The sequence below is a fragment of the Odontesthes bonariensis genome, chromosome 18, assembly GCF_027942865.1.
Source record: "Odontesthes bonariensis isolate fOdoBon6 chromosome 18, fOdoBon6.hap1, whole genome shotgun sequence".
Taxonomy (NCBI): Eukaryota; Metazoa; Chordata; class Actinopteri; order Atheriniformes; family Atherinopsidae; genus Odontesthes; species Odontesthes bonariensis.
The window spans coordinates 31,706,055-31,725,310 of NC_134523.1; the positions used below are offsets into that span (position 1 = coordinate 31,706,055).

Consider the following 19,256-nt stretch of genomic DNA (forward strand, 5'->3'; position numbering starts at 1 on the left):
TTTCTTTCATGAAATACATACATAAATTCAAGGTAACAGGTTATTAAGACTCACCTCAGAAAAATTTCAAGACAACTGTCTCCTCTATCTGCACTCAGCAGGAGGTCACCGGTCACCTTAACAAGAGCTGTCTCTGTACTATGAAGAGCTCGAAAACCAGGCTGGAAGTCGTTAAATAAACTGTTATCATTCAAAAAATTTCCAGATCTCAATAACTTGCTTCCTCAGTACTTAATATCTTCTATGAAACCAATTATGGCCACAATTATAACAGCAATACACAAGAGACTGAAATTGAGAGAAGTTGTATGATGTTGTACCATCTATGTTCAAGTCCTTTAGGCCCCACCACAGCACTGAGACAGCTCTGGTCAAGGTGACAAACGACATCCGCCTGAACACAGATGCAAGTAAAGTCTCAGTCTTAGTTTTGCTGGACCTGAGTGCTGCCTTTGACACAGTTGACCATGCGATCTTATTACAGAGGTTAGAAGACTGGGTGGGAATCTCTGGTCGTGCTTTAAACTGGTTCAAGTCCTATCTGGAGGACAGGAAATATTTTGTTGAAATTGGTAACTGTGTCTCAGACCAAATGGCTATGACCTGTGGGGTTCCCCAGGGGTCAGTCCTGGGACCCGTATTGTTCAATCTGTACATGCTTCCACTAGGCCAGCTAATACGCAGCTATAATGTGTCCTACCACAACTATGCAGATGACACTCAGATCTACGTGTCACTGACGGCAGGAGAACACGGGCCTGTAGATACATTGTGTCACTGCATGGAACAGATCAGTGTGTGGATGCAAAACAATTGTCTCCAGCTAAACTCAGACAAAACTGAAATCATTGTCTGTGGCCCACAGAAACAAAGAGAAAGTATTATCAGTCACCTTGAGACTCTCTCTCTAAAACCTAATAATCAAGTTAGAAATCTCGGGGTAATGTTGGACTCAGACCTGAACTTTAACAGCCACATTAAATCTGTAACATCAGCAGCTTTTTACCATCTAAAAAACATTGCCAGAATCAAAGGAATAGTGTCTAAAGCAGACTTAGAGAGACTGATCCATGCGTTTGTCTCCAGCAGGTTAGACTGCTGTAACGGCCTGCTCACTGGGCTCTCTAAACGGGCTGTCAGACAGCTGCAGTACATCCAGAACGCTGCTGCTCGAGTCCTGACTAGAACCAGTAAATACGACCATATTAGTCCAGTGCTCAGGTCTCTGCACTGACTTCCTGTCGCTCAGAGAATAGACTTTAAAACAGCTCTGCATGTGTACAAGTCTCTTCACGGTCAAGCGCCAAAGTACATCTCTGACATGTTAGAGCCATATGAACCAACTCGGGCTCTGAGAACTTCAGGGAGGGGTCTCCTGCCTCAGGGAGGGGTCTCCTGCTGGGGCCCAGAGTCAGGACTAAACAAGGTGAGGCTGCGTTTCAGTTTTATGCTCCTAACATCTGGAACAGCCTTCCAGAAGATATGAGACAGGCCTCAACGCTGACAATGTTTAAATCCAGGCTGAAAACAGTTCTGTTTAGCTGTGCATATGACACCTGAAAGTATTTTATCTGCACTCTTCGCTTTTTAATTAACTAATGATTATTTAAATGGGTTTTTAATTATTATAATTATTATTATTTTAAATTAATTTAATTTCTTTATTTTTTTATTTCTTTTTAATGATTTTATTGCCTTCTTGTGATTTTATGTAGCTGTGAAGCACTTTGAATTGCCCTGTGTATGAATTGTGCTCTATAAATAAAATTACCTTGCCTTGCCTATGATAGTTCATTTTCTGCCTACACTGGTTCACTCTCTTAACCTACCTGATGGGGCGGTCCGTGGCGTAGTGGGTTAAGCTGAGGCCCCATGTACAGAGGCTACAGTCCTCACTGCAGCTGGCCCCGGTTTGCTGCATGTCTTTCCCCCTCTCTCTGCCCCCTGCTTCCTGTCTCTCTTGAACTGTCCTGTCCATTTAAGGCATAAAAGCCTTTTTTTTTTTTTTTTTTTAAATAAAATACCTACCTGATATCGAGGATCATCAGGGTGAACAGCTATTGCCACATCTCCAAGCATAGTCTCAGGACGGGTGGTGGACACTGCCAACTCACTATCTAAAATATATGGAAAGGAAAATCCTAAAATAACATCAAACAGAACAGAACAGAAGTCTCAGAAAAACATGTTGCATGTTACTTACTGTGGCCCTCTACAGGGTATGCAAAAGTAAGCATTGTTCCAAACTCCACCTTGTTCTCATAACCAGGAACAGACACCATGGTCTGCCCAGAGACCTCCTTTGAGTCCACCTAATGACAAATCCACAACTTTAAAGGTACTTTATTTTCATTTTTTTTGTCATTTAGAAAAGGAATTCATAACAAAGTATAAAAATCTGGTCAACTGCACAAGTGTTAGACAAAATAAGATCAACTGTGTTAAATATGGTAACTATGGGATTTGTTTTGGCTAATCAGTGGTGTGGAGGTTAGGACTGTGGCCTCACAGCAGGGGGAGTTCAGGTTTGAATCTTGGCAGGGTTTTTTCTGTGCGGAGTTTACACATACATGGAAAAAGAAGAGCCTCTTTTATCTTACAGTTTCCTATCTCAGTATTTGGAATATGCAATTCTGTCTACTTGCTAAGTCTACTGTGTATTGTCATAATGTCGTCTCACCTCTATATCGGATATGGCAGACTGAAGAGCACAGCTCCAGTTGATCAAACCTTCTGAGCGATAAATCAAACCAGAGTCGCACAGCCTGACAAAAGCTGCAGTCACGGCCTTGCTAAAACCCTGAAATCAAAATCAAACAAAAAAAACCTTTACAAGTCACACATCAATATGCATTATTTAAACAGCAACAAAAAATGCTTATCCAGGCTGAAATGTGCACCTTGGAGTGACCCCTCTGTATTTGCTCTTAATGGGAGACTTGGATAAAAATGCTGTCATGAAGAAGAGTGCTCTTTACTTGGCTGAATATCTTTATGTATGTATGTGTTTGTTTGATCATTCATTCATTCCTTTATCTAACCATACAAAGAATCCTTCCATGATCGAACACTGTCGTCTCCTGCGGATCACGTCTTTTTTCCTCAAAATGTACCACAGTGTTGGTATGTCCACTTCTAATGTTCTTACAATTTCTGACAACACATTGTTTGTGCTGCCAACTGCATTGAGAGCTCCTTTGATTAAATGTTGTCTGTTCACAATAACAGCTTCCAAATTCAAACAGACTGCAACTTCATACATTTCAACTACAGTAGATTGTTACTCTCAGGGAGTTGGTCTGAAGAGGACTTTTGTTTTTTTAAGCAGATTCATTTCAAAATATGATAACTAACACACTCACCTCTCCTATCGTATGTCACATTGGGGGACTCTAGGTTAAATCATATTGAGTTTCTACATCCACTGGTCTTTAACAGGCATTGTGGAGTCGGCATGATATGGGGAACATATGACTGGAAGCTTACAGGATCCATGGTGAAACATGCTCTGCTCCAGTCCAGAGAAGCTCCAAGCCTCTTAAGCTGGTGGTAGATCTCTTCTCCTTTCCTGGGACACAAGCAGAGAAAAAAGCAGCTCAGTGAAGCAAACACTGTAGGCCAGTCTATTGAACAGTTGATATCAATGATAAAGCTTACTCATTCTTCCATTTCCACACTTCCTGTAAAAATTCTTCTCTGGTTAAGTCTTGTCTGCGCTTCGCTTTTTCCCTCAGAAGTCTCCTCTCCACCACTGTCTGAGATACATGAAAATCACAAAATGTAATACGAGACAACAGTGCAGCACTATTCATCAAAAAGATACCCACGTATCAAATGGAGCTATTAGCATTACTTTATAATTAGCAGGCTATCACAAAACTGTATTAATATAAACGAATATCATATCAAGCAGTCCCGGCGGCCGTGCCCGCCCATGGAGTCAGCTGTGGACTAAAAGCAAAGTTTTCTGTTTATTTTATTTTATTTAGGTTTTGTTTTTTCATCGGAGTAGCCATCTTCTATTAGACCTATCTATCTTGATTTGCCAATCCTACAATCCAACCAACGAACAAAGGTTGGATTGTGTTGGCCAATTACAAAGGGTTATGGTCACCGGTCGCCAGAGCGGTAAATTGCCGCTTATTACCGCAGGAAATAAACATGTATATACGAAATTATTAACACAAAAATACAAGGACAAGTGACGGCGTGGAGGGGAGCGAGCAGGAAGCAGCGCCATACAGCTCCACTTCTACTGGAAACGTCAGCACCGAAGTCAACAGTCACATTGGATCCGACATGGGCCTCAAATTGTCGGAATGGCAACACTTAATTTTCTCAACTCAACTCAACTTTATTTATAAAGCCCTTTAAAACAGCCATGGCTGAAACAAAGTGCTGTACATGAGTAACAACACGAAATATAAGGCATAAAACATAAGAACAATGTAAAAACAATCATAAACAATAACAATATTAAAACAATAAAACAATAACAGAAACAGAGTCTCATGCTGGGTTAAAAGCCAAGGAATAAAAATGAGTTTTAAGACGAGTTTTAAAAATGGACAGTGAAGGGGCTTGTCTGATGTGAAATGGGAGGTCGTTCCACAGTTTAGGACCGGCAGCGGAAAAAGCTCTGTCTCCTCGGAGCTTCCGTTTGGCCTTTAAAGCTGCCGTCTGCAACTTTTTTTTAGTCATATTAGCTTGAACTGTCATGGGATTCTGGAAGTAGAATATTAAATAGGCTGTTTAGGAAAAATCCTGAATTCTGTAGCTCCCTCTAAAGCCTGTAATCATGCTTGCAAAAACCGAGCGCTCCCGGCTGTTTTTAACCAATCACGTTAGGTCTATTATTTATCTATTATCTGAGCAGAACATCACCAACCATGCTGAGCGTGAGTCTGCCCCCAGCTTGTGTGCGCGCACACTGGTGTGAACTCACGTGCACAACCTCGTCCACAGAGGGGGAGGGACCTGAAAGTTGTATCAGTTCGAATTTTCCGACTTTAGACTCGGAATTTTGAAAACCTGCCGACTGCAGCTTTAAGGTTATATATGCTCTGCTGTGTTTATATTGTATTGTTAATAATTAAATAAATATTCTCTTTATTATATCTTATTGTTTTACGATTTAAGTTAACTTTATTTAGTCAGATGATCTATTAGCCTTGTATAGTTTTTTTTCCTTTTATTCTTTATCTTGCATTATTTTATCTATTCACATTTTATTTTGCATTGGTTACCGAGTACATTTTTACTTTATTTCATGTTGTTTTTGTCAACCAATCAAGCCCTTTAAATTGCATTTTTTTTCTTTAAAAGTTACAAAATAAAGTAAAACTGACTGATTCATAGCTAATAGGTCATTTAGCCATGTAAAATCCCTTTCATTTATGCTAACAACAGGCAGGTACGGCATACACGGAACACCATAACCACGTGGCAGGAATACTGTGCAGGAACATCTGTGCCTTGGATAGTTTGGAAGTCCCAAACTCAAAATGCGAGCTACCTCCAAAGGTGGTGGAGAATGACAGAGCTAAGATCCTGTGGGACTTCCAGATCCAGACTGATAAACAGGTGATAACCAACCGGACATTATGGTGGTCAACTACAGAAGAAAGCAGTAGTGACAGATGTAGCAATTCCAAGTGACAGCAACGTCAAGAAGAAGGATACAAGAAGTCCGAAAAACACCAAAGGCTGAATGAGGAAGTTGAAAAGATGTGGGAACTGAAGGCAGCAGTGGTAATCAAAGCAACCAAACAGGGACTAACATGCTGTTGTCGTAATGGTGTGTATTTCCTGTTAGTCGTGATGCCCGGAGCCTAACCCAGGCCCAGGCTCCACCGCTTCTTTTAACAAGATTTACTTTTCTGTCCTTTAAATTCCAAAATGTCCTGAAAGAGGAAGAAATGAAGAGAAGTTGTTGTACCTGTGTTGCAATACCTGCATGGTCACATCCAGGGAGCCACAGAACTCTGCAGCCCTGCATCCTTCTCCTGGTGGATTCCAAATGGATGAATTACTACCCCATCAACAAATAAGCTCATCGAAAACATTCTTATTCAATTCTTGACAACAGATCTTTCACTAAACATTTAGCACAAGTTGTTGGCTGTTACCATCGAACCAGAGCATCCTCCACAGCCACAGTCAGAGCATGGCCCAAGTGCAGAGTACCGGTCACATTAGGTGGAGGGACACATAGAGAGAAGGTCTGATCCACTCTGTGAGGCAGCTGCTCCTGAAAGCACAGGAGAAATAGGATTGGACCAAACAAATAATATTTCTGCTGCATTATTCCTCTTTTTCTCTTGAAATCAGCTAAATAAAATCAGCCTGTTTCAGTCAAAATTCCAAGAAAATACTCCGTTTAATGTTGGTCTTTTCTAGTTTAGAATTTTTAACGATGATAGTAATAACTTTATACACATAAGATACAGAAACCAAATCATTTTTTTCCTGATTTGTTGTTTTTTTTCAGAAAATTCTCACATGTTTGTCAGGACTGAAGAATCCCTCTTTTTCCCACCACTGATACCAGCTGGACTCCACGTAGTCTGGACTGTAAGAGGGTGGAAAGGGCAGGCTGGTATCTGCGAACAGATACACAAATAAATACACGTCTGCAGAATGACACAACACGTGGACATGCAGGGCATGGAGAGGTCCAACAACAGCAAGGTAAAGTCTGTCACCTTTCTTTGTCCCAGGAGGCGTTTGAGCCGTATAAACAATCCTCTCTTTCTCACTCCAACCCCCCGGTTTATCTTCAGCACTCTGCAGGCAAAAATACAGATTAAACAGGGGTGGATCAACTGTCCAGATTATTCAAGAAAATCTCTCCCAGAGTCACATTAATATGTTAGAAACACAAACCATGTTCAGTCTGTCACACCATACTGATTGCTGCATGTGGACATAGGGTGACCAGATTCCAATTCACCAAATGTGGGACAAAGACTGTTTGTGTGGGACAATACCTGCATGGAGGTAGTCTAAAATAACTGTCCCGAAGCTTGGAACATTACTGTGCTTTGCCATCTGGTTGGTTCAGTAGCACATAACAGACTGAAAATAAAAACTTAACAAATATATCTTGTTTAAATGCAACTTTCCCGACTTCTCTCCCATAAAACACAGCAGGGAGCTTTCATTCTACTTCACAGTTAACACACCTGACTGTGTACCATCAAACAGAACAGACAGTCAGGACTACAACTCTTCTTTCATGCTCGTCTGTGTCCTTTCACGTCGTATTCACCTCCGTGTGAGACGGAAAAATGACTCAAGCAAACTTCACACAAAACTTTCCCAGACTGGCCTTGCACTGCTTTCACCGGGGGGGGTGTGTGTTCCCAGTCTCTGTTGCAGCCGCCTTTCTTTTCTCAGCTGTGCGAGTCGTGCTTTCCGACCACATATCGTCTGATTGACATGATCACACAGCCGCCCCGCCCCCTGATGACAGCCCTCGCTGCTTTCCCCACACAGCCATTTGATAAATGCCAGATTATAAAACACACATTTCAAGGCTGACTGTCAGTAACAACACGGGACAACTCCTCAATTTGCGGGACGTGTTAAAATTAATGAAAATGTGTGACATGAGGTCATGCCCTATGTGGGCATGACCTCATCAGAAAACTCTGATGTTATACGACTTTGTTTAACTCACTACTTGTAGAAATATGAAGAAACCCTAAACCTGGCCTTTTCACTGGACTTGAGCTGTAATAACGTTTGATATTCTTCAGCCAGAAGGTAACACTGTTATTAATAGTCAGAAAAGTGACAAATTTATTTTGATTAGCTTGAAATTTGAAACCCAATTGCAGCCAAGTGTGCTCTACAAAGAGTGACTCCATTTGTCACCATATCCAACATACTGACAGCGCTCTGTTCACCATATTTGCTTGTTTTGATTGAATTATTTTAGCTTCGTCTTTGTCAGTTTTCGGCATACCGGGTTTGTTTGGGTTTGGCCTTTTATTTGATTTAGCTGAAATACATCAACATCTGTTAACTCAAGACTCACATTAGTATTCAGTTAGTTAGTTCTCTTTTTGGTTCAAAATAATTGCTTAACTATTCATATTCTTTTGTGTACTCCCCATGGGTTCCAGGGTCAGATTACTTCCTGTATTTCTAGGAGACCAACTATGGTAGAAGATATTGGTTTAGTTGAGTTTAAATTTTGTTTTATTTTCTTATATTTTGGTTTGTGATTGAAAGACTGTGTATACTGTACATAATTTGAATATCGAAGTAAATAAACACCTGGCTACTCTTGCCCCACAACCTTATTACACTGTGATTTTTCTAAAAGGACATGTGAAAAACAGTAAAGTGAAACATTATTTGGGGGTTTTAAGCAAAGGAACACTAACTTTTAGATGTCATATTATGGGACTGACCTACAGAATTATATTTCCTTGGACCAAAAATTCCTCAGATTTCCCCATGGACCCCATTCACAGTTGGCAGAGACTTGCAGGATATTTGCCACAACTCAGTGAACTTTGGTCGAAATATGTAAAACTTAGGGAAACTGATCCGAAATTCTCAAAAAGAGAGGGGCTAAAAAGTCTGCTTTAACTACTAATGCTAACTTGAATCTTTTCTTATGAATTGGGAAATCATGCAATATATACGGTACGGCTCAAACTTTTCTTTTGGTTTTGTCATGGTTGACAACAGCTCACTGCTACGAGTCATCTTGATATTTGACGGTTTCTTCCCACAATTCTTGATGAGGTTACAACCTGCAATTAGCCACATGAGCTATACTCTTGTATTTTGAGTTTATTATGGTAAGAGCCTTAACTTAGCCAATAACTTTTAAACCTTTTCCTGTTATGACCTCCAAGATGATCATGGTGCTAAATATCTGAAACAAAAAGGAACTGATGTTCTGCATTTTCCACACTCACAATGTGTTGACTTGACAGTATGGCCTTCTCCCGCTGTCGCCTACGCCTCTGTTTCTCAGCTTGGGGCCGTGGAGAGGAGTTCAGAGGAGATGAGAGGGAGGACAAAGGTTTTGGAGGGTTGTTGGAACACAGTCTGGCTGCACCCTTCCATGTCAGCCTCCAACTCGCAGAATGACCTGCCCTCCACATCTTTAATAGAAATTTAGATTTAATTTTTAGAAAAGCCTAACCAGGGACGGGAGTTGTAAATTAGCACTTGTTGCTATACTCTGTATGCATCACATCAGCTACAAGCTTTGATTTGTATGTCTGCTTGTATTGTCCCTGTCAAATAAACGAAATAAATAAAAAATAATTACGTATTTCACAGTGGAAACGAACACAAAGAACCATACTTATGTCACTTTTCAAGCCTTTTTTGTTACTGAAAAATAAGCTGATGTTTTAGGTGAAATGTGTTTTTCTGCAGAATATCATCAGGCTCAGTACACTTACTGTGCTTTCAGAACACCGGGTGATCAGACCCGCCAGCCGCGACCTTTTAACCTAGCTAGCTGCCCCTGTAACCCATGGGAGGCCTTAAATAATGCAGCTATTTTTGGGCCAAATTCACATCACTGTATCCTTTAGTAAAATCGGTGCCATTTCATAGAGCTCTGTTAATACTATCAGCACGAGAATCCAGTTTGTTGACGGGCTGATATAACGTCACGGACAACAGGAAATAAAACTTTGTCCGTCTAGAAATACTTCCCCCACGAAAGTTCCGCTGTCAAGTTGAACTGAAGTCCAAGAACTGTACAGTTCCATACCTAACACCATGTACACTATTGGTGTATTCTATTCATTAATTTCCTTTATATATTTTATATTTTTATATATATATATATATACAATATATATTGGCATATATTGTATGCCAAAGTCCGCCGGTCCCACAACTGATACGGTTTCCTCCTGTGAAAAATGTTTTACTTCCGGTTTGAGTCGGGCCGATTTATTTTTCCCACTAGACTTGTGTAGTCTATAGCTGCGTGCTACACGTCGTAATCCTCAGGTCAACTTTATTCTTCCCTCCCCACACAGGTTGTATGTTGGAAAATCTCGGGCAGTTCTTGTAGCTACCATAACCTGCTATTGAACATCACAGACGCCCGACTCCAGCTCTTTTGCACCCCAAAGCAAGCTAACGGTAGCGTTAGCTTAGCAGCTCCAGGGATGGCGGAGGTTCCTGGGACATCAAGTGAGACAATAACGGAGACTGTTCAGACAAGCACACCGCCGCCTCCTCAGCAGGTAAATGCTCAACAGTCCGTTAGGAAGACATTTTGTCTGCTCTGCCGAACAGCTGCTACACATTGGACCCTTTGAGCGCTAATGAAGCTGCGCAGCTTATTGACAGACTCCATCTATTTGGCATGAAAAAGAACGAGTTGCATTCTCTTCCTTGTACAGCTTCATGATGCGTCTTGTGCGTCAGCTGCTTTAAATGAACTTGTATGAAAGCACGTTAGCTGGATGCTTCTGACAGCACAGAAACCGGATGTTGGGCTTATGTGAAACATCTCGGCACAGTTAGGAGTGATGAGTGTTCGCCTGGATGGTTAGAGGCATGCCTCAGGACCGTGACAGCTTTCACACTCAGATATTCCAGCTGTTCTGGAAAAACAAACTATCCTATCATGTTAAGGGGAAATCAGAACATAAAACTTATCAAGCTGGCCAGATCCACCTGCTTTCAGCCGGACAACAGCGGAGGTGCAGCCTCTGAACGCCAGTGTGACCAACTGCATAACCAAAGTTGCAACATCGGGCCATTAACAAAATGTTGCAGGATGCCGAGTGGCTGTTGCCCTTAAAAAATGTTTGTGCTTGCAACTGTCCGATGTGCGTCTCTGATTGTACTGCAGAAGATCACTCACTGTGGAAGCCAACAGCTACACAGAGACATGCTGTAAGAAGACACATTCACTGGTGATGGCAGGAAGTGGAAACTGCCGTACCTGCTGGTGCTCTCTGCAGCCTTCATCCTGTTTCAGGCTTGTGCATGTGCGTGTGCATCAGCCGCGGCTATTCAGAGACAACAGGGGAAGCCGGGCAGCCTCTCCCATTCTCTGGCGAAATTGCTACATCTTCAATGTTAAATTGACGATAAAACAGTTATTCACAAAACACAAGATATGCCCAATACTGCATTTACTTTCATAACTCCAACATGTTGTCCTGTAGCTTAATGAAGTGATTTGTTCTGAAATCGCCGCCGTTCACTGAGGAAATCATGTTATGAAGCCGCCACTAACAGCCGGGCTTCCGAGCCGAGGGCTGCCGGGCTTCAGGAGGGGGCGGGAGAGGAGAGTTTTTTTTTTTTACAATTCTAGGTCATCATTGGTTAAATCAACAAAAACTCATCACTTCCGAGGCTGCCCGGCGTCTCTGGGGGTAGATTAGACGTGGGCGTGACAATATGAGGGGCTGTGTCGGGATGATTGGAGTTAGCGTTTGTCCATCATGAGAGATTCTGTGGCAGCCGAATTTTTAAGCGGGGAGAAGCACGCTGGAACTTCAGTCCCAAAGCGGATACGAAAGAGACTGGTTGTCTGTGAAAGTGCTGATGGAGTTTCACTCATACTTTTAGTTGTTTCTTTTTAAGAATACTTACCACCACCATCAAATTCTAAGTATTCATTATGACAGGGAAAAATGCTCCACAGATTCTGATCCAGCCACAGATCCAGCCATTTACAGGCCTTAGATTCCATCATACTTGATTTTGGCCTTGCTGTGTGAATTTTCAAAGTCTATACCTTCTTTCTGTGTATTTGCTGGGCATACTTGTCATACTACACACACCTGTTAAAACTAATTATTTTTAACTTTGCTATCTTCTGCTTTGGGATGGCACGAGCCTCTACAACTCTGAACGCGTAATATGGGCTTCCCCTGTTTTAAAAGTCAGCAGCCGCCACTGGTGTGCATGTGCGTGTGCGTGTGTGACTCACATCAGGTAGTGACAGGGAAAACTGCTCAGAATGGGGATCAGAAACTGGAGAGGAAGCAATGGCTCATTCAGGTGGTGTGGTTTTCTCCACTGCCTATTCCTGTGTCTAATCATTCCAAGCAGAGTAATGAACACTGATCTGTCAGACTGTATTGCCCCAAAGCATCTGTAGTAAATGTTGGACCCTTTTTAAACCGCCTCTGGTCTGGCAACACAAATCTCTCTCAAGCTGTTTCTCACTGCTCCAAAAAGCCTCTCTCACATGCTAACATCTGGCTTAAGAGTGCAGTGTGAAAGGGTTTCATTCACCTGGGTGCCCAAAAACTGCTGTAGCTGTGGGTTTTTAACTGGCTTGGGTTTGGCATGGCACAGATGGGAACACAACATCTGAATGTACACAGTATTTCCACAGAAGATGGTGCGTTCGGGGCTGTTAGAATGGGTACAGCTCACATCTTACAGAACAAGACGTCTCAACAACATCTCACATGGACGGCAACAACTCGCTGCCTACACCAAGGTGTTGATTGGTTTTGATCGTTGGTGAGGGAGCTGGCAGTTCCCTCTGTGTCTGTGTGGGGGGCTGATGTCTGCACTCAACTCAAAAGTAATAAACCAGCCCAATTCTGGGAGAAAGCCATGCTTATCAGAAATGACTGTCCAACACAAGTGATAGAAGGAACTGTTAGATGAGTGTGCAAAGTGTCATACTGCACAGGGCCTTGCAGTTGGCCACATCTATGTATGAATCTTTGTGCATAAAGCATTAGACATCTTTTATGATCTGAATATACTCAGTGACTTTTCCACGAGGACCATCTAAAACTTCAGACACTTTTTGTCTTTAACCAAAAGAACTTGGAGAATAGAGAATTGTCCCAACTGTGAGATCGCACTCAAGACCAAAGCTCTTCCACATCTTGGATGCTGAATATGTGAAGCTTCACCACATATGAGTCCTTTCACAAGCACACACCAATATCTGTGACAGTGGACTACATTTTCTCCAAAAGCTCATGTTGCTGAATGCTGGTGCACAAATCAGTGTGCATGGAGCTCCTCATTAGAGATTTGCACATGGTTCACTTTGTGCATGAAGAGCCACTTTGGCCTGCACAGGGTTTGGTTCAGGACCCTGCATCATTGCAGAGCGTGAATATGCCATTTTAGAAGGCATTTGTCTGCTGTTTGCAGGCTTAGATATGGCACTACTTAAAGAATTGTTTCTTAGAATGCTGAAGGATGTGTCCATGCAGCACACTTCTGTTTTTACCAGCAGAGTTTGATGCACCAGTCATTGTGTTCTGATTGAGCTCATGCGTTTTGGTCAGCTCTCACACATCAGTGTTTGGAATCCCTGTTCTGCAGTCCCATTACAGAGATCTGTAAGCCACGTGAAACAGTATTTAAGCTTTACACAATACAAACCCAACCACCGTTCTACATCAGCCAAAATAAAGGAACAATTGATCTGACTTATAATCAGTTTTACAGTTTATTTACATTTTAAAGGCTAAAATAGCAAAATCATAGATGAGATGGCTGCAATGATGGCAAGTGATTATTTTTATTATAAATGTGCTGTAACCTGATTATACATGCTTGGTCTGTGTCACATGACTGGTCCAGTCTCCACCGTGGTTGTTTCATTCCAATTGGTTTCTTTTTCATTTGTGCTACGACAAAGAAACGTCTAAAAGCTCTCTCCACTGACGCGTTGCCATTGCAGCGCAGCGGGCATGCGTACAGGTTAGAAACCATCTTGGAGGTATGGAGAATGAGCGGTGAGCAGCCATTCAGCGCCCGGGGAGCATGGGGGTACGGTGCCTTGCTCAAGGGCACCTCAGCCGTGACAAGGAGGTGGACTGACATCTGGCACCTGGCTTTCTGCTGATATTTGCTTTTACATGTGTATTATGGAAGGCTCTTAGTCGTAGGGAACTAAATAAGTCTTTATTTGCTAGTTTAAATGAGTTTTTAACTGTTTCAAATGATTTAAAAATGTCATTTGGACCCAGGACAGTACTGTTGACATGTTTTAGATTTGATACTCAGTCTCTCATGGGATTTCTTCCAGGAGGGGCGAAGCCTGACAATCAAGCTGAGGAAGAGGAAGACTGAGAAGAAGGTGGAGTGGTCCAGTGACACTGTGGACAATGAGCACCTGGGAAGAAGGTCCTCCAAGTGTGAGTTCATACACCCCATCAACACACACACATGTTAACAGTGTGTGAAACACCAGCAGCTTCAGCAGCATCCATGCTCAGCTCTGAACAGATGGCAGGCAGAATGCATTCATCTGTTTTCAGCAGATCCTGAAATCATTGCCAGTTCCAAACACAACACGTTAGACAGTCCATTACTCCAACAGAAATGAAGACTCTCCTAAATGTTCTAACAGCCCGTTTAGTGCAGGTCTCAGGTGATTTGGTCAATGCAGGAAGAAAATCAATCCTCTTTATTTCTAAAGCACTTTTCAGACCAACACATGCAACCCAAAGTGCTTTGCTTAGCCAATAAGATGCAAATAGAAAAGCACCCATCCAATTCCCCACGAGTGCCACATACACACACATGTATGCACACAAAAGGATGTTCTCTGAAAGTGCTCATAAATGCACATTGATTGACCAACTATTCATGACACACAACATAAACAGATGAACTGAAGGTAGGACTGTGATCAATCTGCTGAACTATCCTACCAGCCTGAAGAGGTTTCACCTCATCTGAAAGGCTTCTTCAGTTCTGAGCTGGATGGTGGGGAGTGTCAGCTTATAAGCAGAGGGTGGTGCCAGTCACCTGTGTCACTGCCCCCCCAGGGGTCAGGGGGCTCAGGGGGGTCGGAGACACAGGTAACTGGACCCACCCTCTCTGCTTATAAGCTATATGAATATATATCATATGAATAAAGTATTTTTCTATTCTATTCTATTTCTGATGCTCCTCCCCTCTTCCACTCCCTTCATCTGAAGATATCTGCATGGATGTGGCGGATTGAAACGACACAAAATGGACACTGAGCATTTCAAAGATGTGCGTTCGTGTGTAGTATAAACTGCACTAAAGGTCCTGACTAACTGTCCATCCTGCATGCTCAGAGACCACCCCACAGTCAGCTGGAATGAATACACTGGCTGTAAATGCACAAACAGTTAAGAAAGTTACAACTGGCTGGTTGCTGCAGTTCCAAAATGTGAACGTATCCCTGAAGAATCTGCTAGTTCTTTGGCTCTTTCCCTTCAGATGTGGGAGGTAAAACAGTCCTCCATCTGAAGGGCGCACATTCCCAGCTATACATGGAATTTGTTGTCAGGATTTGGAGGCTGACAAAGACGCCTCCAGCAGAGACGATGCAGGGTAACGTGACAGAAGGACAAGGTGTGATAGGGTCAGATGTGAATGATGATGCTCATAAGAAGCTCACTTAGCTTTTTCTCAGGTTTTTAGATGTTTTTTAAAACCAAATCAAACTTGAGCCATGAGTTGTTCAGGTTCCACTTCCAACAGGGTCTTCTGTGAGAAATAGGGCTGTGCACAGAGCCCACCCCAGCATCAGAACGTGGGGGTACTCAGTAACCAGCCCGTGTGACAGGGCTGTGCACAGAGCCCACCCCAGCATCAGAACGTGGGGGTACTCAGTAACCAGCCCGTGCATGAGCTCCATAAATGAGCTGGAAACATGAGGAATGCTCAGCAGGTGGAACGCTGTGGATCCCACCTGGAAACATGTACATTTCCACACAGTGTCTGATACTGAGCTCTGCCCCCCCCCCCACCTGTTTTACTGTCTAATCACAGCTATTCCTTCTATTTGCCTATTTCCTTCATATTTTTAAAGCGAGAAGTCTGAACATTTCTGATTAAACGAGCTGTAGTTCCATCAGAAATGTTTGAAACAGGCTGCTGTTTGATGTCCAGAGAGAAAATAGGAGAAACTCCTCCCAACTGTGTCAGCATGTCCTCCCTCCACCCTAAGAGCAGGTGCAGCTGGCTCCACCCTAATCCCTCGTGTTTTCTTCCAGGCTGCTGTATTTATGAGAAGCCCAGACAGTTCGGAGAGTCGTCATCTGAAAGCGAAGGAGACGATGACGAAGAGGGATGCGGAAGTGCTCACTGTATCCTGGGCCACGGCAGGAGAGGCCACGGACAGAGGGGGGACGGGGGGACCACGGCTCCCCCCAACTCTGGAGGGCCGCACGCCCACTAATGAGTAGCGCTGGATGATTAGGGCTCTGAGGGGGGAAGTCTCACCACAACTTATCACAATACTGCACTTATGTTTTAGCTTAGTGCCATCAGAAGGGTACAGACGGGCCCGATGTCAGAAAGTTCCGGCCTCTGGACTGCTCAGATCCTGCTCAGATCAGATCCTGCTCACTCACTTAGAATAATGCCTTCTTTCAAACCACTAAGTAATACATGTTGGAATTTCAAAGGGTTTCTGCATGTTTTAATACTTTTGCAGCAAATCTCGTACCAAATGCATCCTAAAGCCGCTATAGAGCAATATCCATAGAAAGTTTGAAATGCTCTTTGTTTTCCAGGCAGCTGTTGGTTTGCAGTCTTTCTCTGTGCTGGGTTTATAGTCCATCACATTCTAAAATCCATGAAACATTGGCAAACAGCAGAAAAGTATCCAGTTGAAATCCTGCGCTGTGGCTTCTTCTGGTGGATGCAGATGAATTTTCTGACAGAACGTTTCAGTTAATTTTCTCCAGAGAATTATTAGTCATTAGGTTTTCCGAATGTCAGAAAGAGAATAAGTGCCCTCACAAGTTTTGGAATGAACAGTTTTAGTTCCCACTTTTCTGTTGGTTTGGTTAGAGTTGGAGGTTTAAACACTGGATTCATGGTCGCTCTCCAGTCAGCAGGGCTCCGTCTCCATCTGTTTCCCTTCTACTCTGAGTCCCACTAAGGCACATGAGATGGATTTTGACAGAGTCCCCAGACAGATCCATATTGGTGATTTGTCTGTGATTTGTCAAGAATTACCAGAAAAAAACCAATACAGCCCAAAAGTAATGCAGTGCAGTATGTGTGAGTCCAACGGAGGGTTGCACTGCCTTCATTCCCCAGCAGGCTGCTGGCCTAATGGATCTACATGTGCTGGAAAAAGCTTCTAGGATTTGTTAGCTGGTCTTAATTCCTGCTAATACTTGACTTACTGGACCAGAGTAGGATGTGGTGAAATATTACAATTACAAGCCAGTACGTGAGGATTAGGACAGAATACAGGACACGCGCATTGATTTCACTCTGTATTGGCTGTTCATATTAGAGATGGCTGATGAGGTGCTCTCTGCACCTCCCATCTAATGTGTTAGATCTGCCATCAGTGTAAGAGCGGCTGTTGTTCAGCGGCGGCTGTTGTTCAGCGGCGGCTGTTGTTCAGCGGCGGCTGTTGTTCAGCGGCGGCTGTTGTTCAGCTGCGGCTGTTGTTCAGCGGCGGCTGTTGTTCAGCGGCGGCTGTTGTTCAGCGGCTGTTAAGTTGGTTTGATTATTGAGTAGAAGACATTTTCTGAAACGTGAGCCTAAATCTGCTTTTGTTCAGCTTGCTCCCCGTTAAGTGGATCGTCATGGCCAAAAATTGTTGAGATTAATATGACTTGCCCTCAGTTGTACCTGTCGAAGTCTCTCAGTGAAGGATGAAAGGGCTTAATGAACAATCGTACAATAAAATGAGCTCACATCCCAGATTTAGACCTCTGACAGAGACTGAAGGAGTCGTGAAGCTTCATGAGATTTATCCACATATCCACCTGGACTAATACTCAGACCACAGCCCTGTTTTACAGCTGAGTTGATGACAATCTCATTTGTGCGTTGTAGTTCTTTGCAAATGTTAGCTAGCTTCTTCAGGTCACCTCAGACAGGGTTATTGTTCTGATCTGAGCCTGCTGTTTCCTGAGGCACTTCAAGTTGATTAGTTCCAGGTTGTGTGACCCTGAGAGGCCCAGCTGAACATGCACTAAACATAATGTTAACACCAACAAAGAGAAAAGTGGAGAACAGGTGATAAAATAAGAACATTTGTAGGTTTAAAACCCCAGCTAAGAAGCTGAAGTAGTGCTGCACACAGTCCACTCATCTGTTTCTACATTCAGCACCTGTTCTGACTCTGTTGTGGCAGTTAGTGTTCTGCTCTGTGAGAATCCAGAAGACAGAGTTGGCTGCTATCATTCCATTTTTAAGTTCTCCAATAAGATGCATTAACCCCAAAAATCCGTTCAGCGTCCCAATAAGGGGGTGACCGAGAAATGAAGTGGAGAAACACCTCCAGTCCCACGCACCCCTGTTTTTGGTTCTATATGATTGATGAGAACTACAACTACACTGTTGAAATCTTTGACCGGACGGATCTGAACTGATTAACAGAAAGATCTGCTTACATCCACTGAGCATGTGAGATTTTTCTTTGTGTTCGTGTGCAACAGGACGGCTGAGTGAACATGATTGTGTGGGTGACCGTTCTGTCACTGCACACCTTCACTTTCATTCTTAGGATGTGCTCAGAGGCTCCCGTCACGTTTAGCTGGCAGCCAGGAAACTAATCTGCCCGTCTGCTTAAAGATGATGGCTGTTTGTGCTTTTAGTGCTGTGCTCTGCAGTTCTCACATTACTTTGCTGAGAGGTAAATAAACCAAGGTGCTGGTCCAGAACGTCTGACACAGACTCCATCATCACCGCCACCACCATCTTTGCTTTCACAGTTTGGTACGTGACAGTACTGCGGGTCTTTGATTTAAACCACTGCCTCTGTACCATCTTCAGTGTTACATATGTACATGGTTCTCGTACTGGTGATGCACCTTTCTGTATATAATGTTGGCATAATGGAGCAGATTAAATGTGAATTAAAGTTTTGAACTGCGATTAAAATGACAGACTACAGTGTGTTGGTGTGTCTTCTCTGTGAAGTCTTTCCAGTCACCTCCAAATGATGTGAAACTGGCTCGCAAAGGGAAAAAGAACCAATGATTGATACTCATTAAGCAACTTTACACTAAAAATCTTAACACTGCACTGATTTGTTAATGAGGGAACAAAACAATGTGCCTCATTGTTGCAAAGCCACCGACTGAACCGACACCTCTGGAGCTCCAGGCCACATGTGCACAGCCACAAGCAGGTATGCTGAGCTGAAATGCGTGCCAGGTGCTGAGCAGGTTGACTTTTTTTAATTAGCCTTAAAGTGTTTCAAATATTGAACAGCATCTCATGTACCACAGGTCAGCAGGTGACACACGAGCTGCAGACTCGCTCTGCTTTTGGGATTGTTCCTGAAGTTTTGGGGCAATTTTAAAAAAATGAATGAATGA

At 43.0% G+C, this 19,256-nt stretch overlaps 2 protein-coding genes across 4 annotated transcripts in view; one reads left to right on the forward strand and one right to left on the reverse strand.

Moving 5' to 3' along the window:
• Window positions 1–9,703, reverse strand: part of vars2 (valyl-tRNA synthetase 2, mitochondrial) — a 44,090-nt gene extending 34,387 nt beyond the window's left edge. Inside the window, exons 1-11 of one of the 3 annotated variants that reach the window (XM_075450172.1) lie at window positions 9,432–9,703; window positions 8,937–9,125; window positions 6,705–6,786; window positions 6,502–6,602; window positions 6,129–6,244; window positions 5,939–6,005; window positions 3,658–3,755; window positions 3,487–3,568; window positions 2,681–2,800; window positions 2,204–2,312; window positions 2,029–2,117 (exon numbers count right to left, since the gene is read on the reverse strand). In XM_075450172.1, coding sequence (XP_075306287.1) covers window positions 2,029–2,117; window positions 2,204–2,312; window positions 2,681–2,800; window positions 3,487–3,568; window positions 3,658–3,755; window positions 5,939–6,005; window positions 6,129–6,244; window positions 6,502–6,602; window positions 6,705–6,786; window positions 8,937–9,125 — 1,053 coding nt within the window. In that variant the 5' untranslated portion in view covers window positions 9,432–9,703. Of the gene's footprint in view, window positions 1–2,028; window positions 2,118–2,203; window positions 2,313–2,680; window positions 2,801–3,486; window positions 3,569–3,657; window positions 3,756–5,938; window positions 6,006–6,128; window positions 6,251–6,501; window positions 6,603–6,704; window positions 6,787–8,936; window positions 9,126–9,431 lie in introns of those variants that run through there. The other 2 variants (XM_075450171.1, XM_075450173.1) reach the window with 2 other exon arrangements.
• A 195-nt stretch (window positions 9,704–9,898) lies between these two features.
• Window positions 9,899–18,816, forward strand: ppp1r11 (protein phosphatase 1, regulatory (inhibitor) subunit 11). Its single transcript, XM_075449862.1, has 3 exons — window positions 9,899–10,232; window positions 14,012–14,120; window positions 15,960–18,816. The coding sequence occupies exons 1-3, from the start codon at window positions 10,155–10,157 to the stop codon at window positions 16,142–16,144; spliced, it is 372 nt and encodes a 123-aa protein (XP_075305977.1). The 5' UTR covers window positions 9,899–10,154; the 3' UTR covers window positions 16,145–18,816.
• The last annotated feature ends 440 nt before the right edge of the window (window positions 18,817–19,256 follow it).